General features: G+C 42.7%; 1 protein-coding gene across 3 annotated transcripts in view; it reads right to left on the reverse strand.

The window, feature by feature from the left end:
- Nucleotides 1–12,392, reverse strand: part of Herc3 (HECT and RLD domain containing E3 ubiquitin protein ligase 3) — a 93,964-nt gene extending 81,572 nt beyond the window's left edge. For all 3 annotated transcript variants that reach the window (XM_028789391.1, XM_028789393.1, XM_028789392.1), the window contains exons 1-2: nucleotides 11,933–12,392; nucleotides 666–920 (exon numbers count right to left, since the gene is read on the reverse strand). In XM_028789391.1, the coding sequence (XP_028645224.1) occupies nucleotides 666–891 (226 nt within the window). In that variant the 5' untranslated portion in view covers nucleotides 892–920; nucleotides 11,933–12,392. The remainder of the gene's footprint in view (nucleotides 1–665; nucleotides 921–11,932) is intronic.
- Between the last annotated feature and the right edge of the window lie 6,012 nt (nucleotides 12,393–18,404).

Here is an 18,404-nt window from a genome sequence, read left to right on the forward strand (position 1 = left end):
TCTCTCTCTCTCTCTCTCTCTCTCTCTCTCTCTCTCTCTCTCTCTCTCACACACACACACACACACACACACACACACAGACACCTGCCACACACACCCTAGGGTGCAGTCAGTACTAGGTCATACATACACACACACACACACACACATGTTCATGGGTCAAAAGTCTAGTCATCCCTTTTGCACTGCCCACCTCACCTCTCCATTCCACCCGAGCATATCTGTCACAAGCCTGCACCCAAACATCCATGTGGTGAACTTGCCACAAGAATCACAGGTTTCCTAGTCACAGCATACCTCATCTCTGCTCACCAAGTCCCTCACAGCACTCAGCATCAAACGCTTTACAGAAGCATGTTGCAGAAATAAAACAATGCAGAGGAAATCAGGAAGGAAACTTGATATTGATCATGTGAGGACTTCTTGCTTAAAACCCTCATGTCTTAGCTTCCAATTACTAGGGAAAACTCAGCTCTCACTCTGGCTCCGCACGTTGTATAATAAGACTAAAAGAAGAAAGGCTATTTTCCCATTACATAGCTTAAATTAGACACAGTTCAATGGGGAATACTGCACAACTTAAAGAAGCCAGAGCTTCCCTGAAGAAAAGGGGATTGGTAGGAAATGAGCATTTGTCTGACGATCAAGGCAAGGGCGGCACTTACCTGGCTTGTTACCTTCCCTCTCATGGCCAAGCTGTCCCTTGGTGTTTACTCCACACGTATAAACTTCCCCATCCTCCAGCAGGAACACCGAGTGGTTTCCTCCGCAAGCCACTTCCTTGATGCTTCTGTCCGATACAAAGCGGCACACCTGGGGCTCAGCCACAATTCCTTGCAGGTTGGAGCTGATGCCTGGTTGGCCCAGAGACCAATACCCCCAACATAACATTGTTCTTATTCTTCAGGGTCTCATATAGCCTAGAAAATAGTTTGATTTCTTTTTTAAAAAAAAAGGAAGATTAGAAAAAAAGTATTAAAAGCATCAGAAGAAATCAAGTAACAAATGCAACCAATTAAAACGACCCTCGTTTTGTGTGAGCAAAAGATTTGTCAGATGAATGAGACCTCGAAAAAAAATCATTACTTTGGGGTTAATTAAAAATGGCCCTCGCCTAATAATCATCACGCCTTGTATCTTAAAATAAAACATGTTAATATTGTCAACAGTAGGTCTATAAGTTAGAAAGACGATGTTTTATGTTTCAGTAGCGCTTAAGGGGCAATTTTAAATAAATCTTCTTCACATCACTTAGTGAACCCAGTCATGCTTCCTACCTGGAAATGGAGCCCTGTACATCCATCTGGGCCTGCTTCCTCTGACATGGCTACTTGTCTACCAGAACTGACAGTTTCTTCTTTCTACTCTTCAAACTTAACTCCGTCATATTTGTAACCTCTTCACCAGAAATCTAGGAACACTCAGATTACATTTCAAGTTTCTGTAGTGCATACATTTCAGACATCTTAATCACTGCCGGATTCTAGGACATGACAGTCTCACTATGAACAACAGGGCTAGACACAGCATGACAACCTCATCAACCAGCCCACGGGAAGAACTCTGACTAACTTCTGAGGCCTAAGGGCACAAAGCAGACAGCCTTTTTTTGTGAAAACACAGGCTTTAAAATAGGCAACTTCTTGACTTAAAAGGCAGTGGCTATAAACAGATTATAATCCAATTAAGTCTACTGCTTCAACCCTTGACAACAGATACAGTACTATGTCCTTGATTTATGTAAAACATCTTCACAGCTGCACTATAGTAATTCTAACTTATTCTTGAAATTTTTTGAAGCTTTCACCAAAGGCAGGAAAATATAAAACTGAACTTAATTCTTTTTCATGACCAGAAAGTACTGCTTCTTCCCAAGAGTTTAATATCTTGTCTAGATGCTAGACTAAAAAAAACATTAAGCTTAAGTATTAGTCTTTGATAAACTGCTAAGATTAGGGAAGAAAACCTGTAAGTACAAAACAGGCAGAGAGAGGATGAGAAGACATCTGTTTACAATGGAACTTCCCCAGGTAACTCAATTGCTGATCCACACTCAAGTGTCTCAATTTAATATTTTGTAGTTTTGTCTTCTGTCTCCTACCAATAACTATATTAGCACCAAGATATTACACTATCAGCCACTGCAATATTACATAGTTTATTATTACCTCCTGCCATTATAGTAACAACCACTTTCAGATAAAGAAGCATTCAAACACCACAGTCACACAGCTGGAGGCTGAAGAGCCACGCTCCACATCCAAGACCGACACCAATGTCCACACGGATCCATGGGTCGACCCTGCTACCCACGTAACGTTACCTACAATAAATACATACCACAACACGAAAACACTCTAGAAATGACTACACTGTAGTCATTATACAAAACACAACTGTACTATGGCAATTCTAATTTATTGTTTGAATTTTTAAGCTTTCAACAAAGGCATAAAATTTAAAATACATCTACCCTCTGAGCACAGACAAGTCATAATTCAGAGATGAGCAACTATAGGATTAGCCAATAGAAGAAAATGTGTCGGGGACGAGAGATGACTCAGCAGTTAAGAGTGTCTGCAGTGCAATCAAGAGGCTCAGAGCCGAGAGCCTGCTCAAATGTTAGCCTTGACATGCTGGAGGTTCTGCTGTTCAGAAGAGCCTTTAGGCTTAGAGCTGAAGTGCCTTGTAGTGATACTGGGTGCAAGAAGGCTTCTGTTAGAAGAACATGTGTGTTTTAGGTGAATTCTCTCCATGAGTAATTCAAAATGTTAGTTGTAAGTCCATTAATAATCAGTAACAGGAAAAAAAAGAAAAAAAAAACAGAAAATCCTTCTATCTTTACATAAAGTCTAGAGTACATGACAATGACACAGAGACTGTGGGGAGCAGCTGTGTGTCTGTGGGTTCACACCAGACAGTTAGAGGCTAACAGTTAAAATACCAACACTTCATTAGCCAGACCAAAAAAGAGGTAACCTCCTCAATTGTGGATAAAGAGATATGTAATTAGTTGTAATGTATACTAAACAGGCACACATAAAGCAACATTTGTGGTGACAAAAACACAGTGCCCTCTCTTTCATCTGCCTGGATGTAAGGTTTCCATAGTTCACTAATGTGGTGTTCACAGTAGTTTTATGAAATGTAATTATTGGAAATAAATATTGGAAATAGTGAGAATCAACTATGTCTATATAATCACATAAAATTGAAAGATCATTGTGCTGGGCACTGACTTTTGTTGGAAATGGGTTTGTTTTACTTGTAGTAAAGTAAACTCCTGACTGATAATATTAATAATTACATCGTTAACATCTAGAGGTAAGCCTTAATTTGAGCTTGAGTCAACCTCAAAGATACTGGTTTGTTTAATTGTCTATAAGATTTTACACATACAGAAAGACCAGAAAGTGACCATGTATGTATGTATGTATGTATGTATGCATGTATGTATGTATCTATACATATGAAGGGAAAAGACAAGACAGAATGCTAAGGGAAACCATCGTAGGTCCACACTCACATCGTGGCACAGCAGGGGATTTGTATTCAGACTCTATACTTGACCTCTCCAGTAAGGAACCTACAAGGGACTGCTGAATGTTCAACATTCCCACAAGTCCCCAGAACTATCCACAAAGAATGAATACCCTGATCAATAGTCAGTGTATTGGATGTACTAAAGAATTACTTCTTAATAGTGTACGTAAGACTCCACCATACCAGTTACTAGGTTCACCCAGCCATTTGTCTTGCTTGGGTTCCATGATGAACAAGCAGCCTAACTCCCCCAACCCCCAGGGCCAAGTCTACAACAATGATGAAACATACTGACAATGGGATCCAAGCATCCCAACCTGCACAGCATCTCTCTTCATCACTATGCTGATATCCTGAGTCAATCAACCTGGGAGGAGTTTGTGCTTGAGACACAGCTGAACTCTCTCAGTGCACTGGGTGAGTAGAATCCTGGGTGAGCAGCCTTAGGCGTGACCTCTGACAAGTAGAAACATTTTAGGAAGAAAAATAATAAAAATACAAACAAAAAAAAAACCTTTCAAAACTTCACCTCGCTTGAATTAAAAGAATCTTCAAGTAGCCACTAAAATGAGAATTAAGCAGTAACATAAAGCAGAGGCATCTCTGCAGGAGGGTTGCTCTCCTAACTGAAATGCGATGGAGGTTATCATGTCTCAAAATGGCAGCAGGCGGCACTGAAGTCACCCAGCTTCCTGGTAAGTTCAGTGTGTTAAAAAGAATCCAGCTAACTGGGCCTGATGGCACATCCTGGAGATCCCAGAACTTTGATGGCTAAAACAGGAGAAACATGGGTTTGAGGCCACACTGAGTAACAGTGAGACCCTCTCAAAAGAAGGAGGACACACACGGACACGGACACACACACACACCAATAATCCAGCTTCCACTTACACAGTTGCTCTAAACTGAACCCCTAAAGCTAGTTGCCAGTGTCCATGAACTTACCCTCTAGCTTAACATTTTGATCTCTCCACTTTGCTCATCCATTTTTCTACATTTACTGCCTCTCCCTGGCTATTAAGGAAGGTAATTCTTTTGTTTCCCTACAAAATACCCAATCATGGAGTCTGTGACAGAAGACTACAGAACATCACCCATCTCCTACACCTCCTCAGACTCAGCTTCCATTTCCTGTCTCTTGTTCCTTCAACCACAAATCAAAAACAGAGATGGCTTTCAAAGGACAACGTTCCCTGGGTGTCTCATTGAGTCTTGGTAAGAGATTGATAATCGGAATGGCCAAATGTGTCAACTCAGCTCAAGTCCTGAGTTAACCACAAACTAGCTGGGAAGCCTGAAGAAGGAAGTGTAGAGACTCCCAGGCCTGTTTCCTTTCTCTCCAATGGAGAAGAATAACTAAGTTCTAGGACAAAATGTGTACAAAGAGCTCAGCACTGTCCTAGCATAACGTAGTGAGTGACCACCAAATGTCACTGTGATCCCTACGAGGTCTGGTGCTCTGCATTAAAGCCTCTGCAGACAAGACAGTTCCAGAAGAGGCTGAGGTGTCACTCCTCATCTCCTTGGCCAGGACTAGCATTAGCTATGTCCTGCCAAGCCTGCACCACAGCAAAGCTGTGCTTCCATCCAACACAGCCGGCATTTTTGTTAGGGCATCTGAGGTTGCTAGAGAGCTTTCCGGGTTTTCTTTAAAATCTGGAGGGAAAAGGTAGATAGATTTGTCTGTTCCAGTCCTAGTGAGTGAGCTGAATACTGAATGGCAACTTCTATTTCCTAAACTGTCTTTAACATCACAGCAACCTAACAATCGATTCCTACTCCTCTGAAAGTCACGGAAACCTAGTCACACAGAGGCAGGACTCATTAGCTCACTTAACATGATGTACGTTCTCTCCAACATGCTTACCAAGAGACACGTGAATGGTGACGTGTGTGCAGGTGTTAAGGCCATGTACAATGATTCAGCGCATTGCAAGTCCACCGCAAATGGAAGCAAATTTAGAGACAAAACTCAAATGCTAATAACAAGATTCATTCTAATGACTTGCTTTTTTTTTTTTCCTGCTAGCAAGAACTGCATAAAAGGCAAGCAAATGTTCAACAAGAACATATCCACTCCCTGCTGTGGCTCCCTGGTCCTTTAGTGGGATTTGGGTCCTCTGACCCTTTCGGCCATAACATGGCATACCTGCTCCTCCCAACTACCTCCTTACCATGATACCTACTTCAGTATCTGGCATTAGGCTTTGTGAAGCTAACTGAATGAGACGCTCTCCATGGGAGCTGGGAGCTGCCTTCAAAAGACACCCAGCCAGCCTGGCAAGAATGTGACAGCCTGGTAACACCAGAACACCGGAGCTCTTACAGCTAATGAGTGCGAACTGCCATTAGCAACTCTGGAAAACAAGCTGGCGTTCTCTGGTGAAGATGCAGGGATGTGACTAAGGCACAGCACCGTCACATCCTTTCTGAGCCTACAGCCAGACTGTCTGACTCATTAAGAATCCATGGTGCTCCTGCAACTGCAGAGAGACAGAGACAGACAGTAAAACCCAGAAACTTGGAACAGGCGTCAGTGCAGAAATACTGTAAGCTGGCATTGTCCACTATAGTGGCTGTGCATTTGAAATGTAGCTAATACTACTGAAGAACTGAAATTTCAATACTATTTGATTTTAATTTTAATAAAAGTGAGCAGACTGGCTACTGGCTACCTTACCATACAATGAAGAAATTCATTAATCTAGACATCATGATATATATCACATATAAATATGTATACATAAATATATATTTATATATAAGTATAAATATATAAATATATCTTTCTGTATATGTATATAAACATATAATTCAATTTGATAAAATGTGAATAAATATATATATTCATATATATTCATATATATATATTCATATATATACACATACATATGAATTTCATTATTATTGAAACAGAAAGAAAAAAAAGCCAAGTGTGGTGGCACATACCTACAAGCCATCCCCTAAGAGGATGCTCAGGCAGAAACAAGAATGTTTTGTGAGATGGCTAAAAGTAATCTCAGAATCTAACAGAGGCAGAAGGATGAGGGGTTCAAGGCCAGGCTGGTCTTCATGAGACTTGTCCCAAAGGAAACATAAACTACAAATGCATAAAATAGAATCCTATACAGCAATTAAAAATAAACTAACAGTATGTGATGGTTTGAATATGCTCAACCCAGGGAGTGGCACAATAAGAAGGTATAACCCTGTTGGAGTAGGTGTGTCACTGTGGGTGTGGGTTATAATACTCTCAACCTCACTGCCTGGAAGTCAGTACTCTGATAGCAGCCTCCAGATGAAGATGTAGAACTCTCAGCTCCTCCTGCACCATGCCTGCCTGGATGCTGGCTGCCATGCTCCAGCCTTGATGATAATTGTCTAAACCGCTGAACCTGTAAGCCAGCCCCAATTAAATGTTGTCATGGTATCTGTTCACAGCAGTAAAACCCTAACCAAGACACAGTGTAATTGAGTCTCAGAAAGTTCAGAATGGTACAAAGTTTAAATGCTGTAAAACAAATACATTGCTGTAGTACAGGTATGAAGCAAACGCCTTCATAAACACAAAACAGAAGGTAGGGCTTATGGAAGGCGTCAGGGGAAGAGCAGACAACCTAGAAGGAGCACCCCGGAGGAGCTCCAATAACAGGATGATGTTCTGCTTCTGTCCCCACATCTCTAAACATACATCACCGGCATCACTTTATGATGCAAGTACTTCACAATTTAGAAAAAGCACTGGTAAGGCAGTGTTCCACTTCTTAGAGCCTCCCTCCATTTCCTATGCCCACACAGACTGGCAGCCTCTATGGAGGAACCGAGCTTTGTTCATCTTTGATTCTGTTCTCAGCAGAATGCAAGGGTGCAGAGAGCCAAATGAACTGAGTCGTGATCTGAGAAGACCACACTTCCCAGGTTTAATCTGTGTACAGTTATGTTTTCCAGCTTGGATATGGCTAATTAAGTCTGTATTCCTAACAAAAATAACGATGTATTTCTCCACTTAAAATGGACCTCCTGTGCTTCAGCTGATCTGAAAGGGAAATGCCTTTTACAATGTAGCTCTCACTAAACATAGTGGGTCAGGATCACCTGCTTAAGTAAGTGGACTTTTTATTTTCCATTTACTATAATTATATATGTGTACATATGTGTATAGGAACACATGTATACATACTGCTATACTTTTACAAAAAGAACTGGTGTCACCAGACTGTTCAGACACATTGAATTTTTATCTGGAAACTACCAGAAGCCCCTGGAAGTGGGCAGAAGTCAGGCAGGGATTAGGTACAGCACAGTAAATATTCCACCCACAACCATATATGCCAGTGACTCTGCCTACTTCTCTGATTTACTTGGTTACTTATTTATTGAGACTGTGTCTCAGGCAGCCCAGGCCAGCCTCAATATATATTTCTTATATATCTAAAAATGACCTTGACACTTCTGGCTCTCCTACCTCTGTCTCTCATGTGCTGGGATTACAGGTCTGTGATGACATGCCTGCCATTTTTCTTTCCTTTTACTTTTTGAGACAGAGTCACTCTGAAGCCCAAGCAAAAGTGACTCTGGAAAACAAGTTGGCATTTGCTGGTGAAGACGGAGATACGAATATGCACAGCACAGGAATTTTATTCTTGGGCATACAGCCAAACTGCCTAACTCACTAAGAATCTAACTCACTAACCCCAAGCTGGCCTGGCCCTTAGTATATGGGCCAGATAGGCCTAAAGCTCACATTAATCCTCCTGCCTCAGCCTCACAAGTATTAACATCAAAGACACGAGCCATCACAGCTGACAAAACGTGGGGTTTTTGCTGTTGTTTGCATTACTGGGGATTGAACTCAAGGCTATATACCATGAGCTACATTGCCATCTAGACCCCCACTGTTCTGCTTTTGTGTCTTGCTATGTAGTACGAGTTAGTTATAGGTGTGAAGCATCATGCCCAGCAAGGCCCTAGCATCACACTCACACACTCACACACACACACACTCACACACACTCACACACACACACCACAGGGGAGCGGGGGTTATGAGGTAGCAAGCACACCAATGTGCTACAGCTGAGAGAATGGAATTCTGGCTCTCCGTGGTAGCTCCTAGAGATCAGACTGGAGTCTAGTACACAGAAGGGGCTTGTGCTGGATAGTTTTATGAAGCTTGACAGGAGCTAAAGTCAGCTGAGAGGAGGGAACCTCAAGAAAATTGCTCCATTAGATCAAGTTGTAGGCAAGCTTGTAGGGTATTTTCTTAAGTAGTGATTAATGAGGGAGGGCCCAGCCCACTGCAGGGAGTCCCTCCCTGGGCAGATGATCCTGGGTGCTATGAGCAAGTCAGAAAGCAGTACTCCTCCATGGCCTCTACATCAGCTCCTGCAGCCAGGTTCCTGTCCTGCCTTCCTTTGATGATAAACTGTGATGTGGAAGTATAAGCCAAACAAACCCTTCCCCCCCCATGCTTTGGTCATGGTGTTTCATCACAGCAACAGTAACGCTAAGTAGGGCAGGGCTCAAAAATGATTTCTGAACCAAGAAAAAAAACAATGCTTCCCATGACTGCAAACCTATCCTGGGTCTAGATCTAAAAATTTTAATTTACCCTCTGTCAAGCCAAGGATCTAGAACAGCCAGAAGTCTTATTATGCACAGCTGGTGGGAGTTTAAGTTGGCAAAACCACTTTAGAAACCTCAAGATTAGCAAGATTAAATCACTTGCCCAAGAACATGTAAATAAGGAGCTGAAATAGAACCTTCCGAAGTCAAAAGGCAGAATTCAAATTTCCTCTACTAGACTACAAGCCATACTCTTCAACACAACACTGAACTGTGCTTGCCACAAAAGCCACTCACTTTCTAAATTGTGTAAATATGAGTTTAAAGACAAAGCTGCCTATGATCAAAAGACATTATAAATGTGTAAAAATGTGATAATAAAACTATTACTCTATGTAATTAACATATGTTAAATAGAACATTTTTAAAAGGAAATGTAAAAAGACAAGCTGTAGGCAATAAGTGAGCTCATATTCGCTAAATCATCGGAGATTATACAATCAGAACTTAAGGCAGCCAGAGGGAGAGGGGGAGCCAGCAAATCGCAACAGGGTTAACCAGACTGTCCTCTACAACCTTGACTCAAGATAAAACCAGCTCACCTACACAGAAACGCACACCCTTGGCACCAGCAAGTTAGCATTTCTGAATGTTTGACATGTTGAAGAGAGGAGGGTAGTACTGTAAAACGGACCATCTTACTGAAACAGGTTTACCAAGCCATCAGAAATGGCAGCTGAGAGCTTCAGGACCAGGTACTGATGGTTAAGTGGCTACAGAGAAAGACTTAAAGAGGGTGAATGAAGGCAGGAACATCAGCTCAAGGTGGTCACCAGCTACATACTGAGTTCAAGGCCAGCCTCGGCTATATAAAATCCAGTTTTTGAATGAAGGGGGAGGGAGAAATAACAAAAGGAAGAGAGGAAGGAGAAGCTGTTGAAGCAGAGCCCAGAAATTAGGTCTCCTACTTTCTGGACTCACCTTTTCCTCTGCACTACCTCAAAGCAAAGGGAAAGCATGAAGATGTGTTACTGTCCCTCACCAAGCAGCTAGATCAGTCTGGCCTTTACATTAACTCTGTTTAATCCTCTTGTCAGCTCTGGGCATTAGATATTATCACCATTTACTAGACGGGGTGGGGGTGGTGTGGAGGGAGACCTAAGGCTCAGAGGCCTTAAGTTAACTCACTCCTAATCATACAGTAGGCATTTGGACTAGAAGCCAGGACTGTTCCACCTCAGCATGGGGAGATGCACATTAAAGAAATAACTTCAGAACAGGACTCTGCTAAGTGCTTAAAAATACATAGTTAGCCTAGAGTGATGGCACACACCTGTATCCCAGGGCTTATAAGGCTGAAGCAGGAGGATTACTGAAGGTTCGACGTACACTTGGGCTATAGAAGCTTAGAGGCCAGTCTACACTATATAGCATAACTCCATCTCCAAGAGAAAAAAAAAAAGAAAGAAAGAAAGGTATGAGTAAAGTTCTGAAAGTAAGAATATGTTTAGCCACTCAAGACAGAATATTCTTCAGTGTATATCAGGACAGGGGTTAGGTTAAGATAACCTCAATCCAACCTTGGACAAGTTAATCATCTTTAACGTGACCAGAGCCATAGAGAGATCGGTATAAAATTCTTGCCACTTAATAGGGGCAGTAAATTTTCACTACTTTCAAATCTCTTATATAGATAGATTGGACAGAAATTATTGAAAAAAATTCAATTTTGCTGTTCACTTCTCCAGGTATCTTTCACAGCTAGCTACCTGACAGCAACTGCTACTTTCGTTTCTCCCTGTTACCATATCCTCTAAGTGCAATACAAGAAGTCACAGACAGGCACCTCCAGTCACCCACATAAAGCGAAGGGAAGCACTAAGATGGGATAAGATGTGATCCCCCACAGAGCAGCTAGGCTGGTATGAGCCATTACATAGTCAGTGGTCCTGAATGAGTTTCAGACATCTTTTCGTAAGAGAATCCCTTTCAATTAGGAGACTATCACTTTTATTTCTGAAACTAGTGCAAAGCTATGTTTGTCTCCAGCAGGGGCGCTACTTTCATTACTTACACAGACGTTTTTAAGTGGTTATATAGACCTTAAGAGATTCAAGCTTGTCCCGCAACATGAAATGCAATACTCACGGACTTCTCCAGCACAGTTTGGAACATCTTTGGACTCCTGCTTCTGTCTTTAATACAATGAATGCCCACTATTTACTGAACAAGTTCAACTGGCTAGCAGTGAACAGCGCTTCTATTTTTCATGACAAAGGAGTTTTGCATCTAATTTGATTCCTACAGTTTAACTTCTCAGATGGGGTCAAACTGGAGTAAGCCACCGATTTTGTTTTACTGATTTACATCAGAGGAAAGGAGTACAAAAAAGAGCTGCACTGTAATTAGCCTCCAAAAGTACCACATTGCTCTGGCTACATTTTAAAATGCTAATCCTTTTTACTTCGCTTTCCTGTCTTTCCAATCTAAAGCTAAAAATCAGTTCACTTTATCAAATTATCAAATGAAAGGTTCTAGAAATAGCTACCTATTTGTGGAAAGAGCCAGAAGGCACATAAAAATGGAAGATATCACTTGAATCGTCCTCCCCCAAAGCACCCCGGATGAGACAAATCCCAGTAAAATCCTAGACGCCTTAGGTAAAATTTAAGGCACTTCCTAATGGGGCAGGTGTGAACTCTAAAAGAAAACAGCCAGAAAGAGCAAAGTTCAAGCATCCCTCCCCTGGGGACCCCCGAGCTCCACACACTCCCGGCAGCAGCCCAAGCGAGTCTCCCCAGGTTTAGCCCTTCGGTTCACACACCTGCTCCAAGGTCCAGCCGTCGGCTCGGCCGCAGCAGCGTCTGCACCAGACACCGGATCCCCGAGCCCCGCCCGCCAGCTGGGTGGGAGGAGCCGGCCCCAGCCGCAACGCGAATTCCCCTGCCGCCGCGCTGCGAAGCTCTTCACGCAGGGAGGTCACCCGCCGCCCGCGGCTGAGCAGAGGCGGGAGGCACCTCCGTGACAGGGAGCTGAGGACAGCCCAGCCCCCTCCCCCCGCGGGTGCGGCGGGCTCGGTGCCCCGAGATCGTCGCCCCGCCCGCACCCGCACCGGGTTCCGCAGCGCCGACCCCGCGGCCGTAGCCCTCAGGCAGCTCAGGCCTCCCCGGCCTTCAGCGTCACAGTAATAATGAAGTTTCCCCCGCACTCCCGCGGCCGCAGAATGAGCTGGGAGAACGACTTCCCGCCTGGCCAATGGTGGCGGCGGCAGCGGGGCGGGGCGCGGCGGGTGCGGAGAAGGCGGGGCGACGTCGGGACGGGAGGGGCCGGGGAGGTGACCGGGAGGGGGCGGGGAGGTAGCGGGACTCCCTGCTGGGAGGAAACCGGCAGGGGGAGGGACCTGGGACGAGGGAGATGACAGGGAGGTGGTGGGATCAGCGGCTGGGAGCTGTCTGGTGGAGGTTGCGGGACTCTCAACTGAGAGGTGGTAGGGAGATGGCAGGACCCTGGACCCAGAACGGGAGAATGGAGGAGTGAAATTTTTTCACTTTGCTGGAGTGAAATTGCTTTTCGCCAGCGAGGATGCAAAGGAGCGATGCGCGATGGTGTGGGGGTTTTGGTCGATTGGATGGGTGGGTGGGTGGGTTGGTTGGTTGGTTCCTTTTGGTTCTCCATTCAGGTTCTTATTATTCATGCGGAGGTGAGAGGGGCCACTGGGACTGGCATGTTGAGCTATAGGGTGACTGCCAGAGCTGAGGGTAGTTCCAAATCGATGTCACTCAGGAGCCGAGGACTGTGGTCCTGCAGTGGTGCAGAGTCAGGAGAGGAGGGCACACTGCAGAAAACAGCGTGAGAATCACCAATTCTCAAATTATAAAACACCACCTTTGGTCTAAAACTCCAGTGGGGGATAGGAGTCTGGGGGTGAGGGGGATAGAAGTTTCAGGTCCTCTGCTTTCTCAGGCCTTTAAGAGGATATACAAGCTTTGTCCTCTCCCAACACCAAAAAGTACTCCCAGCTAGGGCCCCTCTTATCTTCAAATAATCTTCAACAGTGAACTGATGTATCTGTCTGCCTTGAACTTGAAACGCTGAACATGGGGGCTTTAACCCAAAAGAATGTACAAAATTCCCCAAAAACTAATTTAAAATGAAGGCATGAGCCCCTATCAACATATACAATCCTGAGAACATATACAAACAAGCAACTCTTAAAGGGACTCCTCAGTCCACCCTGACTTATTCATACAAATGTAACAATAACAAAAAGACCATGAATTTGAAGGGCAGCACATGAGAGGTTTGAGGAGTGGTAATGATATAATTTTATTTTAATTAAAAGTTAAGAGGGAAATGACTGTAAGTAGAAGAAATTTCATAATCTGACATTTCCAGAATAATTCAGATCTCATCAGGTCTTGAGACACCTACTCTGAAAACCTACCATATTAACCAATAGAAAAGAAATCTTATGACTGATAGATCCTGAGGATAGGGCAAGAGACTGGTGTGTACTGACAGCAGTGCCCTGATGTAGCCTGAGGATATGGCAGGGATGTTGGCTTCATGTGGACCTTCAGTCACAACTGAAATACCACTAAGGCCAAGAAGATGAGGAAGTAGAATCTCTGTTTTGGGGTAACTAAGGTTATCTTAAGACAAGGTTTTGTAAATTTTCTCCACTTGTGGTCTCTCTTTGCCTCCCAATTTTTTACATAGAGACATATAAAATAGGCATTGAAATCATAAGGAATTTAGCTTTTAAAATGATTCTTTATTGTCATACAGTTTCACCATTTATTAAAGAGGACAGAAAATTAGCATACTAGTTAGATTGATTGCTCATTTATTTTACATGAGGAATTATATCTTGTTTAAATACCTGTGACTCCAGGACAGAGAACAATGTCAACGTGTTTTCAGAATTAGACACTTTGATTCTATAAGCATCAATGCTGAGAAAGCTATTTGACTTTGTACTTCAGCCACTTTGTACTATATATTTACACACACACACATACAGATATATGCATCTTATAAAATGACTGAAGTATGTTTAAAGTAATTTCTGAAATGATGAGAAATTGTTCTGATCTCATGTCAAAATTTATTGGATAATTTTTTTTAACTGAAACTCAAGTCAGGAATTCAATTTCTTAAATTAAACATTCTTCCACAATGTAACCCAGAGACGCACTAATTTAATATGAACTTGTTCAAGAATGTCAATAAATGGATATCAAGTCTTTCTTCTCTGTAATTAAACCATTATGTTTCTATAAGAGCGGAAACTGTATTTGCAGGGGGAAAAAACGTAATTCATTACACAATAGTGTCAAACCTGAGCTGCCTGGAGCCAAGACTCCCTCCTGCCTGAGAGCAAATGTCACTTAGGTAAACCCTGAGTTAAGGAATACTTTATTGCCCTTCTGCCTGAGAGTAAATGTCAGTTATGTAAATAGCCTGAGTTAAGGAATACTTTATTACCGTCCTGCCAGGGAGAAAACATTAAGCAACTTGAGCCGACAAATGTTTTAATTGTCCTCTTGCTTGTGAGAAAATATTTAGATAAGTAATTTGGGCTAGGAATTCTTGTGGGCTTAGAGAACTTTGCAATTACGGGATGACCCTGGACCCTGACTGTTAGATGACTTTCCTGTCTGCTTGCCTTATAAAGGTTATAAACAGCAACCTGAACAATAAAGTTTAAGCACTTGATCAGACATTCAGACTTGTGCTTTTTCTTTGTGTCTCTTGTCCTATCATTCTTACCCCTCCCTTCCCTAGGGTCTCCTCAAATTCCCTGCAGGCTGGGTCACTGAGCTGAGCTATTTAAGAGAGTGTTGGTGGATGGTGGTTTGACAATTTGTGCAATGCAGAAAATGCTACTGTGTGTTAAAAAACAAAACTTCAATGAAATATAAAATTGCAATTTAGGGGAAGGGGGTGCTTTTGACTGAATATTTGCTCACAGCATACTCAGAAAGTGACAAAATGTTTTGTGACCCTTACATTCAGTGATGTGACTCCATATGGGGTTGTGATTCATGGTTTAAAAGGCATGGTCTTTAAAAAAAAATCCACAAACCTTTGAAATATGAATCACAAAGGCTGTTTTTAGAAACACTAGAAGCAAGAGTGATCACTCATTCTACAGATGTGTAGCAGTGTTGGAAAAGCTCCGTCTATTACAAAGATACAAATCCAATTAGAAATAGCAGCAGCAAGAACTGGGTAGATGGCCAAGGAGAACTTAAGGCAAACAATGGAATCCTATGTCTTGTGTCAAATATAAAGTTCATAATCAGTCTCAATTTTGGCCTACGAACCTAGTTGGTTTTGTGTAAATTTTCAAGTTGAAGAGAAAGGTTTGTTATCAAAGACTCAAGCCTAGAGGTGAGAAAGAAATGATGTTGAAATAATTAGAGTACTGTAAGCTTCCTTAAAATTGGCCAAAAGCCTAGGAACTTTATCACAAGTTGAACAGTAAAGAGAAATTATTTTCACTTCTTTAAAAAAAAATTATTTAGCCAGGCAGTGGTGGCACTCACCTTTAATCCCAGCACTCTGGAGGCAGAGGCCAACAGATCTCTGAGTTCAAGGCCCATCTACAGAGTGAGTTCCAGGACAACCAGGGCTATTCAGAGAGATACTGTCTTGAAAAACAAAAAACAAAATTATTATTGTTGATTGTACATGTGTGTCTGTGTTTGTGTAATTTCCTGATAGCTTTCATTTTCTTGCTTAAAGAATTAAAACAGCCCAGGAACTCAAATGCCACCTGTTCTGCCTTACATGTGGGTCCTAGCTCAGGTTTAGATATTTAATTTGGAGTGTCTGTAGAGGCCAGAAAGCTTGAGGGACCACGAGTGCAGAGAATGGAAGAGGCTTTCAGCAGGGGAGGGATTCTAGAGCACATAGTACGTGAAAACAGAAGGGAGAGAGTATTGGGAGGTGGGATGATTTAAATGGAGAAGGAAGAGAGGAAAAGGTGGGAGAGAGGATTAATAAAGGCTAAGGATTCCTGACAAAACTTTATGGAAACCTATTTCTTTGTAAGCTAATTAAAATGTAATAATAATAATAATAATAATAATAATAATAATGTTTTAAATAGAGGTACCCTGCAAGTATGGATAATGCTGCTGCTCCTGGAAGCCAAGGGTTATTCAATGACATTCCAAAGCATGGCATACCTCTTCATGAGTTTCTCAGGTAACTCCAGAGGACCCCAGAACAGTACAGGTTACTGCCATTGCTCTTGGTTGCCACAGAACTGGATAGTAAGACCTTGTTGCTGAAGATGCCTCATATTTTACTGTCAGGCTAGATAAAAATCAAGCTGGAAGGTTTCCTCTTGCTGGTTAGTTTTCAGAAGACCAGGTGGTACTTCGCAGGCCGGCAGCTGTGGTGAGGTGGGGAGCAGCATCAGTGATATTAACCAGGAATAGACCCTGTGTGCTGCAGTGCTCACCTGCCAGGCAAGATGTGCCCACTCATACAGGAATGGCATAAATGCTGTGTGGGTGACCAACAGCTTTCTCCTGAAATTAGAGGCCCACCTCACAGGAAGAAATTCATGTCTGGTACTGTAAACCTGGTCAAGAACTTGAGGCTGGAGAAGTCATAGGCCTTCAGTGGAGCCTACTGTCACTGTTTTACCAAGTGATCATGTCACACTGTGTTATAAATGTGCTGGTTTAAGTGATTAGGGTCCCCATAGTCTCAGGATTATGAATACTTAGTCCCCAGTTAGACCCACTGTTGTGAAGTTTTAGGAGACAGGATCTTGGTGGAGGAAGTACATCATGTGGTGTGGGCTTTGGAAGCTTAAGGCCTCACCTGCTTCTGGTTCACCCTCTGTGCTTTGTGATTACAGTAAAGGATGTGAATCCTCAGCATACTGCTCCAGCCACCATGACAGCAACTTGCTGCCATGTTTCCTCACTGTGAACTCTAACCTTCTGGAGCCATATAAACTCAACTATAAATTGCTTTGGTCATATGCTTTATCACAGGAATAGACACTCTGACTGAAGCACTTGGGCAGGCTAGTTTTGAAGGCAATCTGACAGAAAGTCATCTCAGACTGGGTAACCTCAACTGAGGGAATGCCTCCAAAGCTCAGGCCACAGGCAACCCTACAATTGGGAATTTTCTTTTTCTTTTATTAAAGATTTATTTATTTTATATATGTAGGTACATTGTTTCTGGCTTCAGACACACCAGAAGCGGGCATCAGATTCCATTACAGATGGTTATGGGCCACCATGTGGTTGCTGGGAATTGAACTCAAGACCTTTGATAGAGCAGTCAGTCCTCTCAATCACTGAAGCATCTCTCCAGCCTGGGCATTTTCTTATTAGTGATTGACTGGGGAGAGCCCAGTCCATTGTGGATGGTGTTACCCCTGAACTGGTGGTCCTGGGTTCTGTAAGAAAGCAGGCTGGCCAAGGCATAAAAAGGAAGCCAATAAACAGCGCTCCCCCGTGGCCTATGACTCAATTGTGCCTCCCGGCTCCCACTCAGTTAAGTTTCTGTCTTGGCATCCTTCAATAGACTCTGACTTGATTCCTTTCATCTCTGTTCTGAACTCTTCCAGAAGCCTTGGGCAATTCTCTTCCTAATAGCTATAATAAAAACCTCCCCTTTAACCATTACCACAGAGCAGTCATGGCATCAGTTTATACAAACCCTTTCCCTCCCCAAGTTTCTTTTGGTTGAGGTGTTTATTACAGCAACAGTATTCCTTACTAAGACATAACCAGAGAATGGAAGGAATGCGAACTTTGAAACTTTAAACTAGAACATTAGTTGAAGATTATTATCAGATTCATTCTAGTAGGTGCTTGGAAGACAGTAGTAAAAATAGCAATGTGGGTTGTGGAGGACCAGCTCAAGAGGTTTCAGAGGGGAGCATCACTAGAAACAGGTCTAGAGGCTATTCTTACAATATTTTGCCAAGACTGTATCTGCTTTCTGTCCTCATCCTAAGAATTTGCCTGGGACTAAATTAAAAAGTAATGAACTAATTTATTTATGGGAAGAAATTTCAAGAAAACCTAATTGACCCTGCTGAGTGGTTATTAGTAATCACTTTATGCAGTTCTACAGTGACAAAGACCAAGTGGGGCAGAAATGTACATTGTGGAGTAGATAAGGAACCTGACAAGGTTGATGTTACAGCTTTGGCTTGTGCTGGAAGACAGGCTGGAATTACTAAGGAGGTTAGATATGTGTTAATGAAGGGAAAAGTGTCCTCAGGTCAAGGACACACACAGAGAGAAGGGGGGAAA

The sequence above is a fragment of the Grammomys surdaster genome, unplaced genomic scaffold, assembly GCF_004785775.1.
Source record: "Grammomys surdaster isolate TR1022 unplaced genomic scaffold, NIH_TR_1.0 125832, whole genome shotgun sequence".
Lineage (NCBI taxonomy): Eukaryota > Metazoa > Chordata > Mammalia > Rodentia > Muridae > Grammomys > Grammomys surdaster.